Source organism: Rhinolophus ferrumequinum, chromosome 18 (genome assembly GCF_004115265.2).
Source record: "Rhinolophus ferrumequinum isolate MPI-CBG mRhiFer1 chromosome 18, mRhiFer1_v1.p, whole genome shotgun sequence".
Taxonomy (NCBI): domain Eukaryota; kingdom Metazoa; phylum Chordata; class Mammalia; order Chiroptera; family Rhinolophidae; genus Rhinolophus; species Rhinolophus ferrumequinum.
The window spans coordinates 22,435,214-22,462,322 of record NC_046301.1 but is presented as its reverse complement, the minus strand read 5'-3'; the positions used below and the strand labels follow the sequence as shown (position 1 = coordinate 22,462,322).

The following is a 27,109-nucleotide window of genomic DNA, read 5'->3' as shown; positions in this document are numbered from 1 at the left end:
GTAAATCTTTACAGAAAGAAAATAAGCTAATCATTGCCAGGGGCTGTTAAAGGACATTTTATTTTATTTAAACTTATTTTAGTTTTCAATTACAGTTGACATTCAATATTATATTAGTTTCAGGTATACCACATAATGGTTAGACATTTATATAACTTACAAAGTGATCCCTTCTGATAAATCTAATACTCACCTGATAATATATATACTTATTTCAATATTATTGACTACATTCCCTATGCCGTACTTTTACAGCCCTGTGACTATTTTGTAACTGCCAGTTTGTACTTCGTAATCTACTAACGGGCATTTTAATTGGGATTTGTTTTTCTTTTTAAAAATATTTTTAAAAAAATTTTCAATTAGTTGACATACAATAATAAATTCAGGGGTACAACAAAATGATTAGTCACTTATAACTTACGAGGTAATCCTTTAATTCTAGTACCCATCTGATACCATGCATAGTTATTACAATATTGTTAACTATATTCTTTATGCTGTACTTTACATCCCCATGATTATTTTGTAACTACCAATTTGTACTTCTTAACCCCTCCCCCGTTTTTCACCCATTCCACAACCCCTCTTCCATCTGGCAATGCTGAAGATGTTCTCTGTATCTATGAGTTTGTTTCTGAATTCTTTGTTCATTTGTCTTGTTCTTTGGATTCCACATATAAGTGAAATCATATGGCATTTGTCTTTCTCTGTCTGACTTACTCTACTTAGCATAATACCTTTTCAGTCCATCAATGTTGAAGTAGATGGCAAGATTTCATTTTTTTATGGCTGAGTAATATTCCATTGTAAATATGTGCTACCTCTTTATCCATTTACCCGTTGGTAAACACCATGCTGCATCCACATCTTGTCTATTGTAAATAATACTGCAATGAACATATGGATGCACATGTCCCTTCGAAGTAGTATTTCAGGTTTCTTTGGATAAATACCCAGAAGTGGGATCACTGGGTTCTTTTTGACTCTTGTTACATATAGCCTTTGTTTTAAAGTCCATTTTGTCTGCTATAAGTATTGCTGTACTAGCTTTTTGTTTGTTTCCATTTCCATGGAAAGTCTTTTTCCATCTCTTTACTTTCAGTCTGTGTGTGTCTTTTGATCTGAAGTGTGTCTCTTGTTGGCAGCATATGTAAGGGTCCATTCATTCACCCTATCTTTTGATTGGAGCATTTAATACATTTACATTTAAAGTAATTGCTGATAGATATATAGTTATTGCCATTTTATTATTCATATTTTTAATTTTAATTTAATTTATTTATTTTTCTTCCGAAAGACGTTCCTCTAACATTTCTTGTAATACTGGTTTGGTGGTGATGAACTTCTTTAGCTTTTTCTTGTCTGGGAAGCTCTTTATCTATCCTATTCTAAATGACAGTTTTGCTGGGTAGAGTAATCTTGGCTCTGAGTCCTTGTTTTCATCACTTTGAATATTTCATGCCAGTACCTTTTGGCCTGCAAAGTTTCTGTTGAGAAATCAGCTGACAGCCTTATTGGAGTTCACTTGTAAGTAACTAACTGCTTTTCTCTTGCTGCTTTTAAGATTCTCTTTGTCTTTAACCCTTAGCATTTTAATTATGTGTCTTGGTGTTGACCTTCTTGGGTTCATCTTGTGTGGGACTCTCTTCACTTCCTAGGCTTGTATGTCTATGTCCTTCACCGGGTTATGGAAGTTTTCTGTTATTATTTCTTCAAGTAGATTTTTAATTCCTTGCTTTCTCTCTTCTCCTTCTGGTACCCCTGTGATGTAAATGTTCGTATGCTCGAGGTTGTCCGAGAGGCCCCTTAAACTATTCTCATTTTTTTTTTTTTTGATTCTTTTTTCTTTTTGCTGTTCTAATTGGATGTTTTCTGCTACCTTATCTTCCAAATCATTGATTTGATCCTCTGCTTCATGGAATCTGTTGATTCCTTTTAATGTATTCTTCATTTCAGTTATTGTATTCTTTGTTTCTTACTGTTTCTTTTTTATGTTTTCTATCTCTATTTTTGTTTCCTGTCTCTCTGTTAAAGTTCTCACTGAGATCACTGAGCATCCTTATAACCAGTGTTTTGAACTCTGCATCTGGTAGATGGCTTTCCTCCACTTTGTTTAGTTCTTTTTCTGGATTTTTGTCCTGTTCCTTCATTTGGGTCATGTTTCTTTGTCTCCCCATTGTGGCTGCCTCCCTGTGTTTGTTTCTATGAATTAGGTAGGGCTGCTTTGTCTCCTAGTCTTACTATAGTGGCCTTAGGTTTATATGTCTTGTGGGACCCAGTGGCACAGTCTCCTTGATCACCTGAGCAAGGTGCTTCTGCTGTGTACATTGTGTGAGTTGTGTGTGCCTTTCTGTTGTAGTTGAGCCTTTGTTGCTGTTTGTACGTCAATGGGAGGGATTGACCCTTGGGCTGATTAATTGTGAGGACTGGCTATGACTATAGTGGAAGAGCTGTTGTGCAGGGGCTGACCCTACGGGACAGGGTTCGCTTTAGCAGGGCTCTAGTGCCTGCTCAGTCTCCCCTATGTGTGTGTTGTCTGCTGAGGCAGCTGGTTAATTCTCTGGCTTTGTCAGAAACTGGCCACTGGGCATGCTGCTCCTCCCTCCCTGGGACTCCTGGGAGAGGCCTGCTGCAGGCCAAATTCAGCAGTAGCCTGTGCCCTGCCCGGAGCCATCTGGAATGAGCCACAAAGCAATCCGCAGGTGGCCGCCACCCACACTGGACTAGGAGGTGTCTTGGCAAAGCCAAGCCTGGAACCAAGGCTGTCTACTTGCAACGCAAGGTTTTGGGCTGCTTAGCAAGAGGCATGCTGAGGCCAGCTGCAGGTTGTTTTTGGGTTTTATGAACCTGTGAGAGATTTTGGGACAGTTTGTAGCATGAACGAAGACGCTATTTGTGTGGAAAAGCCACTGGAGGCTTGAGTGGACCCGCAAATGTGGTGGGGCAGAATTTCAGGGAATCACCAGGGCCGGGCAAAAGTTGTTAGCCAGGTTGATGGAGACTCAGATATAGCACCTGGGGAGGGCTCACCCCTTGTTTTGTTTTCAAATCACATTCTAAGTCACTTACGACTTTAAATGCAAGATTTAACAAAGTAAATGTATAAAAGTATCCAAACACTTAAATTCATTATTAACTGCAAAAAAAGTCTTAACATTTCATAGTGTTTTACTATTGTTTATGTAATTTTACATAATTTATTTTGATTCCTCACAATAGCTCTGTGAGGTAGGCTGAACAATTTACAATTATTTATATAAGGCAGTGAAGTCCCAAAGATTATAAATGATTTATGTAAATGTCATAGATCTAGCATATCATAGAGCTATAGTGATTAATTTTAAATACATTAAAAGAAATGTAACCGACATATTTTCATGTCATGTTCAGAAATTTTAAAGGCTACTCGTTTTTGATAGATATTATCCCCAAACTTGTAGCTTTTATATATCTTGTAGTGTTCATTAGTTATAAATTTGATTTTAAAGAGTCTCCCTTAAAAGGTAAATTAGACTCAGTTCTTTGATATCTTAAAGGTATTGGAAATGTTTAAAAACATCATGCATTCTCATACCCTTTAGACTCACCAAAAATTTCCAATACTAATACAACTGCTTTTTACCAATCACTTCCAATTTGACTTATTTTAAAATTGGTTCAAACTTCAGATGCTCCAACCCAGTGTAAGCACATTCATCTGTTTTTTGCCTTACATACCGTGAAATCCTCTATATATCCATTCCCAACGTAGAGAGAGTGGGGGAATAACTGGTAATGGGTATGGGATTCCTTTTGGGGGAAATAAACATTCTAAAATTAGATTATGGTAATGGTTGCACAACTTGGTAAGTGTACTAAAAACCAATGTATTTTAAACAGGTGAACTTTATGGTATATAAATTATATGTCATATGACTGTTTAAAACACAAAACAAAACCTTCTCTTCATTTTTCGTCCTCCTAACATTTTTATGCAGAATTAAATGCTGCTGTCCACTCACTGCTTTGAAGAGTCTTTGCTTCTTTGTCCTTTTTGGCACCATTCTATTTTGGTTCTCCTTTTACTTTACTGATTGTAAGAAGCAATTGCTTTCTTCTTTAGTCATTTCATCCACCCTTTTTTCTTTTGCAAAATTTTAAATGTTGGAATTTCCGAGTTTTCATTTATACTTTTCACCAATTCTGTCAGTATGGTTTTCTCTGGATCTAGCATACTACCTAGCTTATAATAACCCTCAGTAGGTTTTGTTAGATGAACATCTAAATTCATTGACTCTCAAGGTTGATAAATGTCCCAATTTTATATATCTAGCCAGGCTGCTTTTTCGAGTTCTCAAGTTATATTGCTTACTTAGTTACTTAGTAGACATACCTGCCTGCACATTATTAGGTATTCAGGACATGACTTTTCCTCCAAATCACACCTGCTTAACCTACATCATTTCATTAATTAGTGTCTTTATCCCCTCACTGCCCCTTTGTCACAAACATCAGTTTTATTCTCATTATCTCCTTTTCCTCACCTCCCTTACTGAATGTCTCAGCAAGTCTTATCTATTCCACTTCAAATATGTCTCTCAAATCGTAGCCTCTAAGGCTCCAAACCCTCTGCCTTGTTTCTATTGCTGTCAGGTAACATCCAAGGCTGATCATACTAATCCTGTATTAGTAAGAAGGATTGTCTTTGTTGACTATAGGATACAAAGGTTGCGACTTTAGTATACAAGCCCTTTTGAAGTTTTGGTTCTAAACCTATGTTTCTTACCTTAGCTTTGGCTACTGTAAGACTGCTTTAAAATGATCTTTCTTACTCAAACTTCCTTAGATACAATTGCCTTTTTATGTCTCTATGCCTTTGTTCATGCTTTTTTTCCTGCTTGTAATGTCTTTTCCCTTTTGCCTAGCAAATTCCTCTTTATCATTTAAGTTTCTTTTAAAAAGTCATTTTGTTCATTCTTTAATTGATTATTTACTAAGGTGCCAGCTTTGTTCCAGTTACTGTGCTTGGTCAGTGAATTAGACACAAATGCTTGTCCTCATGGAACTTACAAAATAGGTTCTCATTGAAACCTTAATGAAATCCTCTATCCTTCCAGGCAGGGTTAATTGGTGCTTTGATCATAGCTATAATAGTATCCAATAAGAGTTTCTAGAGGAAATGTCATGTGAACAGCTCATAGGCTTTGAAGTCTGTAGACTTATTATTTACTACTGATGGTTAAGACTTCATTTCTTCATCTTTAAAATGAAAATAACAGTATTTAATCATGGCATGGTAGTTGTGAGTCTTGGTGATAATGTATGTAAAAGAGCATGATGTCTAGCGCAGAGTAGTCTGATGTAATTAGTGCTATTATTATAAAGCTATATTATTTTTGACATTTAATAATTTCCTTATCCTGATTATAACATAAAAAAATTTAGGCTGAGCCCAGCACAATTCATTTGTATGTATCAAGATCTGGTACATAGTTGGCACTCAACTAATGTTTGGTGAATTTTTTAAATTAGATTTTTTTGGAAAATAGATCCGATATGTCCAAGTAGTGTGGTACTGAGCTGAGTTTTAGGGCTTCTACTATTCAACAACATAATTTATTTTAATTTTTCATTCAGTTGTCTTTTATTAGAGTTTTAACTGGTAGTATAATTAACACTAGATTTTAATTTTTCTCATGACTTTGCTTACTGGTAGAAATGCTGAGTGAATAAAGAAATGGTTAACAGGCTAACAGCATCTAGGAAAAGCTTGGGTATATTTATTGAATAATTGACTTTGTTGCAAAATTAAATTTTTAAAAAGACCTGAACTAATACCTAATTGAATATGGGTATCTACGTGTCTCAGAAATCAAATAAAGAAATACACGCTGAACAATGCCATGAAAAAATTCACAAGTACATAAAATGTAAATTTACATAATTAAATAATGTATATGATGCTCTAGTGACCCAATGTAATATAAAGTTCCTATGTTAGGTCAATAAAGAAAGAATGCTGCTTTAGAAGATGCTTCCTCTGCTGGAATTCATACAATTGAAGGTTGTTTTTTTTTTTCCCTTCTTTTCATTAAGACAGCACAGTGCATAGATCATGTGCATTTGATTTATAGTTGGTACTTGGTAAACATGGGTTTGAGTTAATATTTTTTCTATCTATCTGCATGAAGGCACTGTAGATTTCAGTTTGTGAGAGAAAGCATTTTTTTATATTGTACGATACCCTATAGTACCTGAACATTATTTCACCAAGATTTATGCAGAAAGTGAAACCCTTCTAGAACTTAAGCACTTTTATCTTCTAGCTGACAGTGCACTGAAAATGTTTACTTCTTTCTAGAGGTGACCATTTATTTAAGCTGTAGCTAATGTCTAGCATGAATTTTTAATCTAAAAATATGGAAAAAGGAGCCAGCCAGATACTGGAGTTAGAATATCAGGTAATATAAAAATTTAAGAACAAATACGAAGTACGAAAATTTTCTAGGATTTAAAACTTTCATCAGAAGAATTTATTACTGACTTTTTAGGTTGTAAAGATTTACCAGGTACTGTCACAAGAAAGTAGGCAAGATGTAAAATGGGAAATTGTTCTAATATAATCACATTATTACTAATTTATTGATATTGATCCAAGTTACATTAAAATGACACTAAAACCAGTGAGATGAGAGTTATGCACATATTTGGCTGGTTTGAATAATGTCAGTATATTTTGATTGTAGAATAATTGGAACACTTACATAGTTATCCTAGGTTTCAGTAATTAACATTATTCTACTTTAATTGAACAATATCAAGAAAATAATCTTCTTTAATTAAAGCAACATAAACTTAATGACTTTAGTGAAATAAATGTTAGTCTTTTGTTGGTGGTTTTATTCTGCATATTGAATTTTCGTGTTTTTTTGACAACCATACCTATTCGTGGCTTGAACACCTTTTCCTCCAGCAGGGAAATAAATACTGTGTGACTGCTACTGATTGCATGTGAAGGGCCTTGTTCTGGTTCCTATCCCAAGATTACATTCAACTCTGGGAGAGAAAGAGAGGATCCTGAGCATTTGTATGGAGAGGGAAAAAGATAGGGTGTTCTCATAACACCCTATTGTTCTCATAAGTTGTTCATATAGCAATGCAAAACAAGCAATGCACAACTCCAGGAGTGTCCCTCATACAAATTTTGATGTGAACAGTGCTCCCTGGAGTTGTGCAATTTAATAGCTACTTAACAGAGCTCTGCTCTATCACACATTTTTTTTTTTGAATTTTTATTATTTATTTTCACATTTGTCTTCTCCAGGAGGGCAGGGACAATATCTTAATCCTTATATACTTAGCATCTGGCTCAAGATAGAGTAAATCACTGTTATTAGAAAATATTTTAGGATTCAATTTCAGTATTCATCCATTTATACATTGTTAATTGACCAATTAGCTCACCATACTTTCTCAGAGGAAAACTGAACTTTTAAAGTCTTGTAATTTACATGTTGAAAATAATAGATTATGTATAGTTGAGCCATTCAACTATTAGAGGAAGAATGTGGATCGTCCCTTAGTTACTGAGTCTCTGTTTGAATACGTCTACCTTTTCCAGCTGAGTCTCATTTGGCTCATTCTTACATGTTTTACCTGATCAGCTCACTAACCACAGAGGACCTTGACAAAGGAATAAACAGCCTATCTCTTGATGTTTGAGTTATATTTCCTTCTACGATTTATTTCAAAAATCTATTTGATTTTGTTCTTGTCGAATAGAAAATACATATTCTGTATATTAAAATGGCATTGTTTTGTATTATTTTATATATAAATTGTAGTGACACGTTAAATGTGAGTGTATGTAAACACATAAATGGGAAGGTTTCGTAAAAAGTAGAAAGATAATTATGTGACTTAGAAAGACAATTAAACCTGCATTGTGATTTTAATCTCACATTTTGACGTTAGGCAAAAGAATTGGGAAGAAATCATCAGAAAGGAAAGTTAGAACATTTAATTTCAGGATCATCCACAACTTTTCAAAGACACTTGTATTTTTATTAGTCAAAGATTTTAGTACTTGGAAGTTGTGATCTGAGAGGGGACCTAACTACAGCACCTTTTATGGAGAAGGCTTTATTTCCAGATCATATAGAGCCTAGGCTCACATCCTTAATTTGAGTACTTTTGTGTGTGTGTGATCTTAGTTGTAATTATTAGTGGAAATTGATAAAAATGACATTTGTGAATGTTGCATCATGTAATAGTAATAGAATTTTTTGGGTAGATGCAGATATGTAGAGGTATAGGTATGTAGTGTTCTAGACATATACCTATTTGTAAGGTCTCAGAATAAGTGATTTCTCATTTTATCCATGCTTGTATTTGATTAACAGTCTGTTTCTGAATACTTGAAGTCTTTAATTTTTCTAGTCATACCATAGTGATAACTCCAAAAATATATAATAACTTATTTAGTTAATTTATAACCTTATGGGAAGAAAGTTGGATCAACATGGAGAGAAAGTTGCATCAGTGTGCCTGAAAATTTGCCAATTTTTTTTAATCCTATTTTCCCTTGAAGGGGCTTTTCAGGAGGGAGTGGCAATATTTCTTAAATGAGACTGAAATCTTTATGTGAATGATCGAAACTTCCAGTAAGTTGATAATTGAAAGCTATACATTCCCTTTTCCAATACTGTTCTAAAATGACAAATTGTGCCTTTTCTTTTCTTTTTTTTTTTTTTTTTTTTTTTTTGGTGATAGAGCTTTATACTGAGAATGCATGTTGTTGGAGGGAGTAGGGTTGGGAAGACAAAACATTGGAATTTTAGCCCCAGTTTTGTTCCTGTATAAATGACTTTAAACCTGCTAGTAATTACCCTCATCTGAAAAAATGAGTACAACTTTTTTCTAAAGAACATGTATTACTCTCACCATCAGAAATCGGATGATAAATGCTATTTTTTTTTTCAGATGAGGCTAATAGCTATTCCATTGTGACTAAGTTCCTTGACGGTTTGTACCCTGTATCACCTGGAGCTTTTATATGGACAGACTTAAAAAATGTATTGAAATCTCTGGTCTCTGGGTGATTTCTGTAATTCATTCTAGATCTGTGATCTCAAATAAATGATTTTTGCTTTGTCTTCAGATTAAATTGCTGTAACAGGAGGTAGACTCCTTGTGTAAGAAGGTAGTCTAAGATAAAGCTTAATGTAAAGATTATCAGGCTGACTATAAAGTTCTTCATTCTATTTGGATTGTATCTAAGTATTTTTTTAATTTTTAGTAGAACGTTTACATTTGAAGACAAGTATATAGTTAGTGTAAGGGAAACTCACCTTAAATTTTTTTCTACTATATGAACAAGTTCCCAGTTCCCGAAGTATTGGTGCTTCTGTTTCAGCCAAATATCACCATTGTGACCATATTTTGTTAGTGACAAAGAGCACAAAAATAAATATTATAGTTCTACTTACTCGTAATTTTGGTTATTATTCTTATATAGGTACTGTCTTTGAATTACTTGATAATTTGTGAATGATTTTATAATTCCTCTGATTTTTCTACCATATGACAAAAATTATTGTGCACATGCTTTAATAGCCATTGTATTTGACTTCACTCTTGTGCATTATACTACAATCTATTGTTACCTAATTTAGTAATAATTTTATAATAGCAGCTTAATATCTCTTATAATTTTAATTATTACCAAGAAGAATGACATCGTTTAATTCGACTCAAAATTCAGAAGGATGGATGAATGACAAATTAATAATTTACCACCTTTGCATAATACTGAAGCATAGACTATTAGAAGGATTGATGGCAGAAAAGGTTAACAAATTTTAGCAGCTTTCATTAGCTTTACATGGTCATATGTTTGTGGTGCTGACTGAAATAGGCTTCGTAGGAGATCTCAGTCTAGGGAACTAATTACTTGTGCCGATTGCTGCACTGATGAATAGACCCTCATTGTATCATTCCCCTGAAGACGAGGAGCAGCTCTTGATTCACGACTGCATCCTGGCTGATATTTGATAATAATTTTAGCAGATAAATGTAGGTAGGCAGAATGATGAAGTGCCTATCCAAGCTCCACGACTATCAAAGCCATACACATAGCCATCTGTGTACCGCTTTTCCCCCTCTCAATCTACAGAGAATTTTATTTTATTAATTGAGTTCAAACAACTGTTGTCTTTTGCTTATATATACATTCTGTAGGTTTTTTTCTTTAAATGATATCATAATACTAGTTCTCATTTAAAATGTGGACAGAAAAATAACAAAGAATAAGAGCGTTTTTATCTCTCTTTTTGAGCACTGCAATTCTTAACACTTTTTTGTATTCCAGTTTGATGATGTTATATCTCCTCTTTATGCTTCATCAAAATCAACAAAGGAAATCTTTAATATTCTTATTGTCTGTCCAGCTTTCTCATAAAAGAGCATGGATTCCTGTGGTTTAAATTTCTTTTTCTTTTAATAATACACTGTTGCCTATGCTTTTATTAATCTGTGATAAATTGTAATCGGTATTTATAAATCTTGAGTTTTTAAAAGTAGCATCTTTAAAACATGAAAATAGGGATAACTTTTATGTGGATATTTTGGGACTGTCAGTTGGTCAAGACTACTAATTTGTCAAAGCTGACAGGTACAATTTTATTAGCTCATGAAATACAAGTGAGATTTTATCTTGTATGAGTCATTCCTTGAAGAAGTTTTGATTATGAATTTTTAAATTTTTATTATCAAAACCTATAGGTTTTCATGCTGTGTATCTTTAGTGAATAAATATATTCTGCAGAAAATTATTTTTCCTTACTGTAACTGAAAACAACTTAATGTTAGTATTTTCTTTATAAAATACTTTCCAGCATGTTAGATCATGATTAGTTAACAGGAGAGAAAATTGACATTTATATATTGCCATATAAAAGATCTACATAATTGGGGAAAATATAGTAGAACTTGAATTGCGTGAACCCTTTAAAAAAAAAAAAAACATTTCCAAAAGTATGCTTTTGATATAGCAATTATTGCACATCATATAGCATGTAGTTTTTAATTAAATATAAAAACAGACTACATAAAACAGAAATCCAATCTGATTTGCTTGAAAATAGATTGCTATTTCACTCTATAGGAATGGTTTATTTAAAAACAGTAAATGGAAAAGAAATGCATTTTCTTGTGTTGTTCTAAGCCTCAGGGGCTAAATGTAATGAATATTTTAAGAGATTATTTTAATTAAATTCCTGCACATCTAAACAGAGTAATATTTTATTATCACATACATAACCATGTAACTGAGATATTCATTAAAGTTAACACTTTCTGGACCAAGAATTCACGGTATGATTTACTGACCTTGTGCAAAAAGGCACAAATTAGGAAGAAAAATGAAGGGGGACAGACTTTGATTAATATAGGTAATGCTATACCATATTTATAATAGCCTTTTCCCTATTCTGGTTTATAAATGCAGCCACAGAGAAAGGTGCCCTGCTGAGGCTGAAATGAGGCTGAAATCAGAGCACATGCCACTAGAGTGTGGGGAAACTGATCACACTGTCAGCAATTCATTTCAAAATGATGTATTTAGTGCTCATTTCACCTTCCAAGAAAAAGAAAAAGGAGTTCCTTAGACTGGAAGGTGATATTGTTATTTTCAAGGACATACCTCAGTTAAAGATTGCAGAAAGGGGAGTGTGAGGTGGAGGGAGAATTAAGAGGAAGGGGAGGGAAAAAAAAGGCAGAGCAAACAAGGAGAGCTTTATGCAGAAATTCAGTGCTACCACGCTGTTTGATAATTGCTAACATATGTGGCTTCTCTGTTTCATTGTAGTCGTCCTCGTGAGTTCTGGCGCCTTGACTACTGGGAAGATGACTTGCGGCGCCGGCGACGATTTGTGCGTAACCCTCTAGGATCGACACATCCTGAAGCGACCCTAAAAACAGCCGTGGAACACGGTCAGTGTGCAAACCACTCCTTGCCAGGAGCAGCAGGTACAGTACTTGGTAATGAAGAGCATCGCTTCATTATTCCAAGGCACTGTAAAATGGTCCACTGCCACATTTCAGAGTTATTCACCCCAGAAAGAGAAGTTAAATTTTTTATAGTTAGTGTAGGGTCCTATTAAATTATGGTGTCAAGAGTATTTATTTATTATGTTACACATGCAGAACTTAACATACACCCTTTGTTTCAGAGTAGGAGGATAAAATATTTCTCCTTTTAAGTGACACATTCAGCTTTGAGTAAATTAATCCAGGACGCCTGCCTTAAATCCATGAATATCAGAAAGACAGCATTTACAAACCAAATAGGTTTCCAGGTTCTGTTGTGTGTGTATGGTTTTCCCTCAACCATGGTATTTTAGCTTGAGATTATGAAGTGGGAGAGATGGTAATAAATGTCCAAGTGCTTCGATACTTTCTGAGCCTTGATTTGTAGATGGCTGTGATAGATGGATTTTGGAAAAAGAGAATAGACATTATTTTCAAATGTTCCAGTTCTGCATCATCTTGTTATCAGAGCTTAGCAAAATATTTTTTCCCTTTTTGATGTAACGCATGTCACTATGATTCAGTTTAGGTAGCCTGATGAGCAAATTAGAAAAACTGAAAATCAAGTCCTTTGGATTTGATAATTTACTCTCTTTGATCATAGGGTTTAACTTAATATTTTTAATAATTTTTATATTTTTTTTTATATTGTAATTTTTGAAAGCCAATTAAGATACATTAAGAGGGCAAATGCCCTCTCCACATTAAAATTATTCTTATTTTATAAAATATAAATGGATTATTTTTAAATAAAATAGTTATAATTCCCCTTTTTATAGGGTGTTAGTCTAACATTTAGCATCTTATAGTTAAATGATAGTATGTAGTATACAGAATAAATGTTACATTGCATTCAATGAGAATATTAAGATTTTAGATTAAAAGTCTGTGATCTTAGGTTTGGCCCCAGTCAGGCAGCTTAACCTCTTGCACTCAGCCTTAAAGAGCCATTTCTGGAAGAAAATGTCCACAATATGTCATCAGATATAACACCAAATGTGACATCAGTCCTTTAAAATAAATGATCATACCGAGAATAGTCAATAACAAAGTGATCCAAAAGCAATAATAGTCTCAGAGCCCTACATCTTCAACTGCAGGAGGTGGAGAAGGAGAAATGAGATGTAGCATTAATTAGGCCACTTTTGCTTTTAGAGTTCATGTACTTTTTATGTGGTGCTATAGATTTCAGCTATACAGACACACACACACTTTTTTTTCTTTCCTGTTTTTGTGTTTTGTTTTGGTTAATGACCCTTACATTGAAAAAAATCATCCTTTTTGCAGTTTCATCCTTTTCAGTCAAGCAGATGTTACTGTGTGCACTTAAAATTTAATAAGTATTTTTCTGTCTTCTTAACTGTCATTTCACATTGCGTTCTGAGTTCTGAGGTCAATGAATGGCAATTAAAATGTTTTTTATGAAAATTTTTCCCTTTATATCTGGAGAGAGGGACTTGTTTCTAAAATTGCAAATAGGCAAACTTATTCCTTTCACCTGAGAGAAATATCAGTAACTGAATTTAAAATTTCGGTACATATTTAACTCAGAGCTTTTTAAAATCTATTTTTATCAAAAAATAGTACTTTTAACCATTTGAGGGAAGTTATAGGCTTCTTCATAATGAATAAATCTTAATATTGCTGAATTATACCTTTTAAAATAATATTATCATGTCAACTTTTTTAATGCTAAGAGCCTAATTTAAAAAATAGATTTATCAGCAATGGTTCTGTCATTTAAAACTTTTTAAATCCTGTATAGAAACAGATTTCACTCTTAATTACTCTAATAGTAATTGAAAGGTTAATATAATATCAATTAGTTATGTATGTTTTATTGTGTACTTTTAAATTGAGAGAGAAGTAAAATTAAGCATTTATGTAATTTCATTCTACTTGGTAGTATTTTACACTAATCTTATGATTAATATTTAAAATACTGAAAGATTAAAAACAATGTTTTTAAATCTGAAGTGTATATTTTTATTTTTTTTACGCTTTTATTAGTTTCAGGTGTACAAAACAACATGATTAGATTGAAATGTATGTTTTTAAAAATGAATTAAATGTATAGGAGATGCTTCAGTGGTCTTCCTATTAAGGAGATGTGTCATATTTAATATGACATATTTTGAAAAAGGACATGAAATATAATCATACTTTATACACTTTTTTAGTTTAAATGATAAAGAAATATTAGACAGATTTAGACCTCAGCACATAGATTGTACTATATAATTGTTAGATGTCAGCATAATTTATGCTAATATGTTACGTAAGCAAAGAGTTTAATTTTTAAATGTTTTATTAAATAAGGTATCTTATAGTTGAAATTCATTTTAAATTTTGTGTTAATTATGAAACTTTGTTTTTTTATCGTAACTTAACAAGAGGAGGCTAATGAAAATAAACGCATTAAGAGTCATGTATACATAACAAAACAGTTAATATGATCAAAAAGCAGTTGAAATTACAGATTTTAGCATGGGTAAAAAAGTATGCTTTAATGTGAAATTTGAATATTTAAAATAGATATTGTTGAAACTAATGTGTCAGTTTTATACTGTTTTATGACTTCTCACTTTTATTTATAATTGATTTAACTAAGGAGACAGGACATTTAAAAAAATACAGAATCTTAAAACATCATGAAGTATACTATCATTATCAAAAGGCGACGTCTGAATAGAAGTGCCGTTGGAGATTAGTTATGTATTTTATAGTAAGAGCCATCTTTTTTATAGATTGATTTGATTTGAAGGAAAGCCTCTGGTGTAAAGGTGGCAGAGTAAATACCTGAAGAGTGATGTTCTCTGTTCCGGCGATCAATACTAGCCCCATGACTCTACTTCTGGCTACCTTCTAGTTAAAAACAAATTTTTTAATTCTGACAATTTAATTGCCCTTCCCAAGTTCACATTAACTTGCTTGGGGAAAAGGGCTTTAGGTAATTTTTCAAAGAGAGACCCTCCAAAGTGGTTATTTATAAAAGTCATTTTGTAATGGGCGATTTCTTTAACTTTGCGGAAACTGAGTCATATTTTTAAATTAAAACTTAATACTTCCTTTTATGATTAAATATTCTTTATGGAAATTAGCAGCAAGCAGAGGGGGTTATTTGATTCTGGAGGGCATTTTCTTCCATTTTATAGTTTTAAAATTTATTAGAAATCAGTTGTAATGATTCGTAACATTCTCTCAATGCACAGAGCCCAGTTTGTCAGTTATTTATTATCAGAGCATTTTAGATCTGGAAAGAACTTCAGGCTAAAGTTTAGTTTAACTTTATTCTTTACAGATAAGGAAATTGAGGAAACAAAAGGAGAATGTAATTCTTGGTAGGTATAGGATTAAGCCCAGGTTAACCCATGACTAGTGAGTATTTCTTACCATTGTACTATGCTTATGCTGTCTTCCTAAATTCATTGTTAAATATAATAGGAATTTTATATTCAAATTAAAGCCACATAAAAAAAATATTTTAAATGATGGAAACATTGGTTTTAATTCAAACAGTAAAAGAGTTTATCAGTAGAATCCTATTGAATTCAAGACATTTTTATTTTGTAGCCAATGTGCTTGCTAATAGAAACATGATGGGGATTTAACATAGTTTAAAAGGTGTCTTGTAATCATATGGAATGATGCAAGTACCTCATTTGGTTTTCCAGGGATGACAGACCATGTGAAGATGCTAAATCATGCCATTCTCTCATAACTTCAATAATGCTGGATTCTATTGCTTTCTTTTTAGTATCAACATATAATAGTTTCTCTATCTAACAATTTTAGGGAACCCATGATCATTAGGAGATGAACTTGGCTTGTTCTCCTAACCATCATTAGTAGTTTCATTAATTTTTCTTGTGTAAACTTTCTTGACTTGGAACCCTTTGGAACCTGCACGAACTATAAAGTGGAATTAGTTTAGGACAAGAGTTGTGTAAAAGATATTCTCTGTATCCTGTTCAGAATGAACAGTTACGGTAGGTACTTCACATCACACTAAGTGGATACCCGTATTTTTTATGTACATTGAGGTCACTTTGTTATTCTGGTAGTAATCTTTTTTATTTAAACAAAGTGGCTAATTCTTAATGTATAAACTTTTACTGTAATACAGAGTATTGATTTAATTCACTGGTGCGGTGGACTTTTTAAAAGGGGATTTATATACATAGGTGGAACAGTTTTCTGTGTTCTTACTTTGTTTTAATTTTACTTATCTCACCTGTGTTGAATAGATCAATCAACTCATGTCCAGTAACAGCTCTCAAGAACTTGAACTTTACATTTTGAGGACCAGCTTCTCTCCGAGCCCTCTCATTGCTCTTAGTATCAGTGAATCCAAAGTCATGATTCAAAGAAAGCATTTTTAACAAGTTTATCTAATTTTATGTAACAGTCGCACTTTAGTTAAGTTGGACTAAATATTAACCCAGAATTAAATGTGAGATTAGATGAAGGGAATCTGTTACTAGTGATATGCAAATTTTTAAGTTACCATGTTTGATAATGATTTTATTAACCAGAAAAGATCTGAATCAGGCTTTAAAACTGAACCAAAGTATGTTCTGACTTCATCCAATTAAACTTATTGTAGTGTAGAATATACTCACAGAAGATATCAAAATAGTTGATACTTGTTTTAATGGTTGATTGAGTATAAGGCAAACGAAAGTTGAAAATATATTTTTCCCAGCACATAAACATGATAATTATCTTTTATTTTATGCTTGGGACAGTTTTGTTCTAATTTTGAAAAAAAAAAAAAGTTCTTTAGCAGAAAGCTATTAGACCATTGAGAATTGAAAACCAGAGCATGTGGTGTGTATTAGAGTACTGTTGGTAATTTTACTGCTGCTAACTTAAAATCCTCAAGGGGGAGTTAATTACAGGAAAACCATTCTAAATATCAGTAAGCTGCATATTTTCCATGACAAGAGGTTTTTCAGTTGAGGTTGAACAATTCCAGAATCTGAGCTTGTAAAAATAAGTAAATAAATAAAAAATGGGTGTTTGTATGCATACAGTAGACCTATAATACTTTAAAATTTTTTCATAAAATTTTATTAAATTCAGAAGTTAGTGTGTTTTAATGTGTCAGCATGATGAGAACATATTTAACAATTTTAAAATTCCAGTTGAAAGGGATAAGAAATTATATTTAATGGTCATTTGAATGAACGTGAATTTATTTACTGAGCTGTTTTAATTACAGCGTTCCACAGCGTCCCTTTTCATTTCATATAAGCTTTGTGTACCTCATGACATGTATGGCAATAATCAGAGAACACAGTGAGAAAAGTGTTGAATTTAGTTGTTTCTGATGTGTTTTGGCATATGCTCATCAAATTTAGCTTTGGAAATGAATATTTTTTTATTCTGTACTTTTTTAATGATTCTGACTTAACCTTTTAAAATGCACTATGAGAAACATAGGAATTAGTAAACTAATCAGTAAATTACACATATATTCATATTTGTATAGTGGTTAAAAGCCCAGATCCTGGTGCCACACTGCCTGGATTTAAATCTTGACTTTACTTTTCACTAGCTGTGTTGCCTTGGGCAAGTTATGTAACCTCTCTGAGCCTGTTTATTCACCTGAAAAGGAGAAATTAGCATTGTTTATGAGAATTGAGTGAGCTAAATATGTAAAGTGCTTTGAACACTCCCTAGCACATGATGAAAGTTCTGTAATACTAGCATTATTATTATTTCTGCTTTAAAGAAGGAATTGTAAGTCCACGAAATCAGAATGTAACACACTGCTTTTGTACTAAATTCTGACTGGCAATTGTTAATTTATTCTAATTTATTTTATAAGAAAGTACAGAAGATGGTGATTTCCTCTTGTATTTCTCAGTGATCAGTTTGTTTTTTAGTAAAATCGATAGTAAATTGGAACAGATCTTGTTTTGGCTAAGAGCAATGTTTATGAGTTCAGAGTAGGGAAATATAAATATTCGAAATATAAACAATGGTATAAAAACATATTGCTGTTTTCAAAAAAAATAAAAGGATATTTTGGGGGTATAATTTTTTTGTAGCTTATAAAAATATAAAACCATTTGAATTAGTACTTTAAATTTTTCTCAAATATTTATGGAGACCTTCATATGTGTGCAGCTTACTTATGTGGGTATGAAGGAAAATAAGATTTTATTTACCCATAGTGGGTATTCAAGATAAATACAGAAAGTTTCTTTCCATGGCTTTCTAATTTAATAGGAAGCACCTATGTTCTTTTAAGTAGTGCCATGAGTATTGTTTGTAAAGGATATAGATGGTGAACTCACAATACATATAACAAAAATTAACTTTTATTTTAACGTTATCCATAACCATACTATTAAACTCAAAGAAGCTTTGATTTGTAAGGTTAACCAGGTAACGTGCATGTAGTTTATTCAGCATAAATTATCTAGATATACATTAGCGATGTTACTGCCAGTGGAGTGCTTTATCCTCTGTGGGTTTGGGGCTTTAAGCCTAGGCATAAAACTGCAGAGGAGTAAAATGCCTCCCCATCTGATTTCCATATCAATGGCTGCTGACTCGGTGGATCAGGTGCTTTGCCTCTGGGATTTCCTTAACTGGAAACCGGAAAGGTTAGGGAAGATGCTAAACTTTCCCTTAAGTAACACCGAGAGCTTTTTACAATCACAATCAAGAAGTTACTATCTGGTTTTATGTATTTCTTAAGGAGAAAGCTGCTCAGAGCAATGGAGTCATTCTGGAATGATATGGGGTCTGAAGTTGGAATTTTGAGTTTCAGTGTTTCCCCTTTTCAGCTGCACCTCTGCTCCTCTTTCTGGTTCCGGTGTTGGTTGGTTGTAGGTGCTCCTCAAAGCTGCTGCTTCACTCCCTAGATCGCGTGTACCCTTTCCCTCCATCCCTTCCTTTCCTGCTGCCTTGTCAGAGCCTGAGAGTCTGGTGCCGCTGCTGCTCTCCACAGTCTGCTGCGGCTCAGGCAGGCAGTGGGGCTCCTTGCCCAGAAGCCTCTCATCCCAGGCTTTCTGTTATGTTTGCCCCCGGGGTGTCTTAGCCCTTTAGTTTAAACACAGGGAGGAGGGAGGTAGTGTTTGAGCCTCCACTTAGTTTCCACACTACCTTGCTCTTGGATATTTGTGTAAGGGCTGACGTGGGGGTGTGGGTAGGGTGAAATGTAGGCGCAGGCAAGGTGAAGGAAGGAGGGAGGATGGAGGAGAGAGGCAGAGAATGCAGCTTCTCAGAGCTCCTAGTGCTTTATGAATGTCAACTATGCCTTCAGTATTTGGCCTGAATCCTTATTGGCTACTAATCTCTTAGCTCTGACCCCTTCTCCTTCAGAGCCACTCCTCAACCATTTCAAAGTGTTTGTCAGTATGATTTTATTCGAGGAATGAATCAGTCTTTCTTATTTTTCAGTGTTAAGTAGGTATTGTTTCTAAAACTAGGTTCTGATTTTTTTTTCTACTGACAAATTTCCAAAAACGTGCTGCCTTTGAACCCTCTCGTGCCCTAAGTATAAATAAATAAATGGTTCGGTGAGCTGTGCAAGGGTCAGATTTAATGGGATTAGGGTGCTTGTTCAGGATAACGTTAAACTAGGTTTGGGGAATCATGTTTGTCAGAAGGAGCATGTGTGCCATCCCATTCACTTTCCCCACTGTGGGTGCCTCCCAGTGTAAAAACGATTGACCATCTTTGGCCACCTATCCTTACCTCAGTTCCCTGCCCCTCTGCCAAAGGACTCTTCCTAGAGCTGATGGACAGCTTTGTTTCCTTTTCATTTCAGCTGCAGATGAAGATATTCTTGCTAAAGGAAAACAGTCCATCAAGAGTCAGCCTTTAGGAAATCAGAACTCAGAAAACGAGATCCTCCTGGAAGGCGACGACGATACTCTGTCATCCGTGGATGAGAAAGATCTAGAGAATCTCACTGGTAAATTCAATGGTTGAGCAGCTATTTCAGCTAGCTCTAGGACAATAAGCATCTACTTACTTTTTCAGCTGTGCCGGCTAGAACTACTACGTTTACACCCACAATTATATTAGATAATTTTTTTTTGTTCTTTCAAACATTTTCCACCTAATCTTCAACACTGTTTCTCCTTTATTTTTCTATTCTTTCAGTCTCTTTACCCTATTCATCTTTTTTTCTGAATAATTTTCACTGAAAAAGAAAAAAAAGTTTAAAAGCAGCAACAGCAAAAAGAATTGCTTCACTCATCCCATGGGAGTTACTTAATCTCTATAAAATGAGAGCTATAAGTAAAATTCTGCCAATTGTTTTGTAAATAAAGCTTGGGGGCAGATGAGCTATTTGCTTTGATATACCTGTCTTAGAGAACATGCTGCATATACATTTAACTCTCTCAAAAAAAATCCATTCCAAGAATGACACGGCTTTACACAGGATTCACATATTTTACCTGATATAGGAATTTTGATTTGCACTCTGCAGATTTTCAGTTTTACTTCCCTTATGGGAAAAATTCTCTCGTTTAGCCTGAAATTTTAGCCATTCATTAACTGTTTTTCTTTTTTTTTCTTTAATGCCCGTGGCTCTGTTCTTCAAGGTAGAAAGTCTGAAAGGTTCTCCAATTTCTTTGTTGAAAATTATATAATCTTCTATTTTGATAATTTTAAGAGAAAAGGCATAAGAAATATATTTAGTGACATATCTGCAAACTATGCTACTATGCACTGATTGATAATGACAACCAAAATAGATAATGGTATCTTCTCTGATGACCATAAACCTCTGTGTAAAGTAACATAAAATTAATTGGAGCACAGTGTTAAGGGATTTGGGGCAGGAGTAGAGAGTAAGGTGGACAGTGCTGTTCTCTAGTCTTTTCCTTCACATCCATTTACCCATTTCCTCCTCCTTTATTTTGCTTCTATTCTTGCTACTAGTAATACATTCATACAGTAATAGAGGTGAAAGGGGAGTTTAATTATATAATCTTGACAATGGCAATAGGATTAAGAAGTAATCCACACTAATAAAGTGGTGTGGGTTAGAAATGAAGTGGAAATTGTCAGGGGTCTTCTTTAGGACCTAGGCTGCCCTAGATCCTGCAGCTGTCTGCTTACCCTGTAATTGAATGTCTGAGAGTGATTGAAAAAATGTTATTTCTTCTCAGGATTACATGCTAATGTACAGAGGGCAAAGGAGACAGCAAAAGAACACGTAGCTGCTCACTTCATCCATTTATAGGGATGAGCTTTGGGAAATCATGGCTGTTCCGCAGCTATCTGCTGCCCATCTGCAAACACAATGTATTTGTACATTGGGAATAGAGGGCAAAACCTGCTCTGATCTCCACAGAGCATCCCTTCCATTGTCCTACTGGCACACATTAAGATTGATGTGAGATTAAGGACCAACACCCTTCTCACAATCGATGGAAATGTCAATTCATCTGAATTTTGAAACACTTACTCACCAATTGATTACCTGAATAGGTGTACCGTGTTTATAGGCACTATATTAATTCAGACCTCTAAGTGCCAATCTTCTCTTGCTGTTTTCTTCACCTATAGAATTTGTGCAATGAGGAATTGACATGGCATTTCAAATTCTTACTACATCTAGCTGTACATAAATAAATGTATATATATATATATGTGTGTGTATATATATACACACACATATATATATAAGAAAATCATTATTTTCAGTTCTTATTTTAGGTTTAGCTCTAACATACTTTATGCTCTTCTATCTGTATTGAATCTATTGTTTTCAGTAGCAGGCTGATTTGTCTCTTTGATAAGCCCTGTGGAGATTTGATTATTCCAATAAAAATTCATTCACTTGGAAACCCACCCTCCAGCTGTTTACTCCCAGAGTCCCTGAACTACACTAATATTAGATTTGAAAGCATTGAACAATATTTAACAGTGGAAAGGCAGGCTTAGAAAATAAGTATTTTTACCAGTCTTTCATGGGGAAAGTTGTTATGGGACAGGTTTTGCGTCAACCTGGCACAAAATCTTTAGCAGAGAATATGGTGTAAAATTTCTCACTTTGCTAATAAGCTAGTGATCTTTTTTGTAATCATGCCTCAGTCAAACTCTCAGCTAACCTCTGGCCTTGGGAGCCTATTGAGTCGTCCTTGCTCCTGGTTGTTGTTCCATGTTGTTTGATAGCCCGAGGCTTGTTTTCTAAATGGAATGTGGATGGACTTATTTAGGCAGAGCCGCCCTCTTACCATGAGATTAGACCAAAGCTTTGCAGACTCCCTGTAAAATAATTGCCTCCTCCTCCTTTACTGTTTTCATTAATCGCCTATTATAAATCTCTTAGTATGAGAATCCTAATTTTGCATTTTAGAGGAAGATTTAGGGTGGGCAGAATTTGTAAGTGTAGGATTTGGCAGGCAATTTGGTCCTAGAGGTGAGAATTTTAAAATTAAATTTCTGCTTGAATCTATTTGATTTTTTTTTTTTTTTATGTCATTCCAACTTGTATGGCTTGTCTTTTCCTTTTGGCAGGTCCTGTTAGCCTGAGCACACCAGCTCAGCTTGTGGCCCCCTCTATTGTGGCAAAAGGCACTCTTTCTGTCACCTCCTCCGAACTCTATTTCGAGGTAGATGAAGAGGACCCCAACTTCAAGAATATGGACCCCAAGGTGAGACGATGAGGATCTGGTTTCGTTTTTATGAAATTTTGTTTTCCTTTTGATGGCATGGTGCGCTGTGAGGTAGGCTTGGCATTGGTAGAGTCTGACCGGCTTAGTTTGAATTTCTTACTGAATTGCCTCTCCCTATGTGCAAGGCAACTCTGTTCTTTAGCCATGATTCCCTTACCAGCTAGTTAGATTATTGAAGTTCATTTAGATTCAAAAACAATTCCCACTTAATTGCATTTATCATTAGCTCATTCAAGGGTGGGGGAGAAACTCAGGGAATATCTCCTGTAAATGTATTTTGCCTCAAAGGGCCCAGGGTGAATTAAGCCACAAAATTCAGTGAGAGGTGAGAGAGAATTTTGTTTAGCCTTTATATTTTCTGGATATAATACCAATATATCACTCTCCTTGCTTTGTCCTCATGACTTACTACTCTGCCGTGCGTGCATGTCTTGTGTGTGTATGAGATACCTCTGTTTCCCATTACCTGTAGTCAATTTTACAAGCACTGCATAATTTCCTATTCTTAAATGAAAATGTAATTTCCCTTTAAAATGTATCTCTGGTTACTTTTCAGACCTTGGCAACTTTATTTTACTAAGAAACATTCGTGGCACAGCCATAAAGCCAAAATTAGGTTTATTTCATGAAAGTGAATGGTAGAATTTGTTCTGAGAAAAACAGTCTCTTTTAAAAAGAAATGAGCAAAATAAGCATCCTGTAGAAAGAGAAGTGGTTTAAAGAAATGGAATACTTTCTTTCATAGGCTGATAGCGTGTATGTGACACACACACACACACACACACACACACAATTCTGAGTTTATTGGTGGGAGGTTCTTTGGTTTTATAATCATGTGCATTATTAAATTTTAGTGATTTAGAAGTATTTCAAAGTAGTTCCTGATGAAAATGTTATAATTTTATTAAAAACTTTACAATCACCTCTTGTCTCACCCATGTTTCTAGCACATTGTTTTAAAATTGCTGCCTTTATTAAGATAGAATTTGGTAGACTGTATGAAAGGAAGGCTACAATGGAACTGATTATTTTGACCATAATAATTCAGCTAATGCAATACAGAGAAATCTTTAATTCAGAAATTACATCAACTAGAAAAATATTCACTTTGTTGCATGGCTGAAATACCTGAAAATGTATTTTAGTTTCTTCAGGAAAGAAAGGTGATGAAAATTATTTAAACTCTCTAATTTATGGTAGTTTGTGAATTTGAAAATCTGAAATTTAATTCAGAATATTCCATTATGTTTCTGAACATACATGGTTTAAAATCTAACTCGTGATTTAAAGGTATCTAATATAATTATACTCAATATAAGAATCTCTGCCAATCTTGCAGTTAGATTCTTTGAATTGATTTACTCCTTTAGGGGAAGTTATAACTTTTATTTCTCTCTGATCTTATTTCGTGGAACATCATTACATTAATTTTTTCCCCTGTTGCTTGTGTGATACAGGGATCTGTTACCCTAATCACAGAAATTGTTTTGTATCACAGCAACCTGCCTAATGTTATAGAAATGACAATTGCTGCTAATTTGTACTTAAAAATTTCTGTTCAACCAGTTATTGGAAGAGTTTTTTATTTTGTTTCCATGTTGGTGCTTGAAGATATTTGTAATGAGGCCACTGTATTGTTGTTGTGTTTTTCTTTTTTAGTTCCATAAAATTAAATAAGGAGGGAAAAAAGATGCTGAATTTGGGGAATTTTTCTTCTTGTTAAGACTTAAAAACTTTTTTCCAGGGATAGTGGGAAGAGATACGCGTCTAAAGCTGTATATACTTTTGAGCATGCAAAAAATGGTCCTTTTAAGATGTCATTTTAATCTTTTAAACTAAGCACTGTGGCCTGAAATCATTTCTTTGTCAATGTAACCACCTAATCCTTGCTTTGAAAATGTTCCTAAAAATCAGAACATTTTCTCCAAAGAATAAATTCATTTTATTAAAAAAATTAATGTATTTGTTCAAACCACTTAGTATTACAGTGATGTTTGTTCAACATCTACAAGAAGGGAGACCAGAAATAGATATAGGTTGAAAAGCTGGAGATGATTTCAAAACTGATAAGATCATAGTTTATATTTCTAACACAGAACTATTTTAACTAGGGAATTTTTACCAGGAAATCTTATGACTTAAGCCTGTTTGTCAAGTGAACTATGCTACAGAGCCCTGAGTACGTACCTTCCTTGTTTTTCATCCATCTCTGCTATCCTGCAGCTCATCCTTCTATTACACTCCCTCACCCACACAAACTTCTTCTTCTGATCTTTAAAATTTCTTTTTAGAACATTTTTCTGTATTTCTCTCATTTTTGGATTTTTCTCAGTAAATTAAAAAGGGCTAATTCAAAGAATAAATTTTAAATATTATAGGGAAACATCTGACATATATTCTGTACCTGTGCCTCATCATTAGCATATTTAATGGAGTACATAGTTTCCTCCAACATAAAGAAGACAAACCAATTCCTTTGGGATACTTTCACTTTTACCAATTACTTTATTTTCCAATCAGATATTCCCCAGCATTAAAAAGAAACAAAGTTGAAATGCTAAAATGACTACATGGGATTGTTACCTTAGAAAGGCAGAAAGTGTAGGAACTTTTTGTACTTGTACATCCTTGAAACTGTAATCTTTCTTTGGTCATAAAGTTGTGTCAAAACCTTTTTTTGTTTAAATTGCCTATCAGATGCTTCTGAGTAATTCTAAATAATTCTGGGAATTTGATAGAAATGATCTTAGTTTGGGCATTTATAACCAAGCTGTTTTAAAAATTGAAGTAATTCATAAGTCTGGATTGTTCCTATCACCATTTGCTAGGAAAAGGAATATTGGTATAACCATTTTATTCTTTTCCGGTGCAGTTGATTTAACTATTAAGTTTTTATTATTTAAAGCTTGAAGAGGACAAATGATTGAAGGAAAAATATCAACTGATCACGTTAACTATTCAGAAAAGATCCATAAATATTTCCTATGTATTTCAGACTCAGAGTGGATTTTTAAAAATTATGGCATAAAACAAATCATTTAATTTTTAGTGTGAAATAATCTTTTCTATTTTAAAAATTAGGATCAAAATCTGTTCCATACAAGATCTGTTCTTTTTTTCTAGTATAAAACAAGATATTACTTTTAATCTTAAGATCTATAGAACCAACACATATTCTATAGTTGGGTAAAATTAATGTTTTCTCTTTTCTAAGGATTTTTAGTGGGAACTTGTATGGTTAAATCTACAAAATGTGCTGTATTTGTAAATTTTGCAAATTAGTATTCAAATGGCAGCTTCTTGTATTTAGTTCCTTAAATTCACATCTTTACATTGTCAATTATAAATTGTGATCTCACCTGCCTTCATTTAACAACAATCCACAAACAGTCAATTACAATGTAAAGTAATGTTTTTATTACTGTTTTCAACAAGACTGCTTAGGGTGAGGGTAGAGGTGCAAGAGAGGGAGGGGCACAATCTGACATTGGCACTGAGATACATTTAACATCAGCAAAACTTTTCTTAAAAGAGAAATTTTACATATAATTAAATACTTTTTTTTCACTTGGTGACAACATTCAGGCAACCCAAAACAAAATGAAATGAGCGAGGGAGAGGGAGGATGGAGAAGAAAGAGAGAAAAAGAGAGAGAGAGAGAGAGAGAGAGAGAGAGAGAGAGAGAGAGAGAGAGAGAGAGAGAGAGGCAGAAAGGCAGAGAAGAAAGAGAAGGAAAAGGGGAGAAACTACTATACATTGATTTGAAAATGTACCTTGGGTTTCATTTTGTGGTGGCAAAGCCCGATTGCTTCTTTTGTGTGACCTTTTAAATTCACATTGTTTGGAAGGAAACGATCACTTTTGTGCAAGAATGTGATTTTGTGTTGTTTGGCTTGCTGTCTTTTTGTTTGCCTGTTAATCAACGAAGGTCTGCTGCTTGTTCCTGTTTCTTTCAGGTGGCTTACATAAAAGTTTGTGTCCGGAGTTTCCGCTGTTTGTCGCAGAGTTGTGTGTGTCGTATGAGAGCATTCCCGTTTGTGTCGCTTTTCAAGCAGTCCCCAGCACCCTATAGTTTGTCCAGGCTTTTGGGATTGGTGAGAATTTCCCTGGCCAACCTCCAGGTCTGCTTGGCAGCACTCTCCAGGGCTGAATGGGGCTTGCCCTGAAAAAGGTCGAGGTTGGGCAGAAAGTAGTGAGGGCAGCGGCGGCACTGCAGGCAGGAGATGAGCTGCAGCAGGATGCCGTTGAGCCGATCACCGAGGCATGCCTCGTCCCAGTCCGTTTCCCGAGGGTGTTTCTCGCACTCGTACAGCAGCAGCGTCTTCATGTGGTAGTTATTGAGCGGCTGGCCTGGCAGCTCCAGGTGGCGGTCCCGTAGCGTCTTCAGC

General features: G+C 34.2%; 2 protein-coding genes across 4 annotated transcripts in view; one reads left to right on the top strand and one right to left on the bottom strand.

The window, feature by feature from the left end:
- LRBA (LPS responsive beige-like anchor protein) overlaps positions 1-27,109 on the top strand; it is a 575,445-nt gene that overhangs the window by 304,086 nt on the left and 244,250 nt on the right. For 2 of the 3 annotated variants that reach the window (XM_033134087.1, XM_033134086.1), the window contains exons 38-40: positions 11,849-12,009; positions 19,856-20,002; positions 22,564-22,700. In XM_033134087.1, coding sequence (XP_032989978.1) covers positions 11,849-12,009; positions 19,856-20,002; positions 22,564-22,700 — 445 coding nt within the window. The remainder of the gene's footprint in view (positions 1-11,848; positions 12,010-19,855; positions 20,003-22,563; positions 22,701-27,109) is intronic. The other variant, XM_033134088.1, reaches the window with a different exon arrangement.
- The window catches only part of MAB21L2 (mab-21 like 2), a 2,862-nt gene continuing 1,793 nt past the window's right edge, over positions 26,041-27,109 (bottom strand). Inside the window, exon 1 of the mRNA XM_033134097.1 lies at positions 26,041-27,109. This exon is cut by the window's right edge and continues 1,793 nt beyond it. Within this exon, the coding sequence (XP_032989988.1) occupies positions 26,788-27,109 (322 nt within the window). The 3' untranslated portion in view covers positions 26,041-26,787.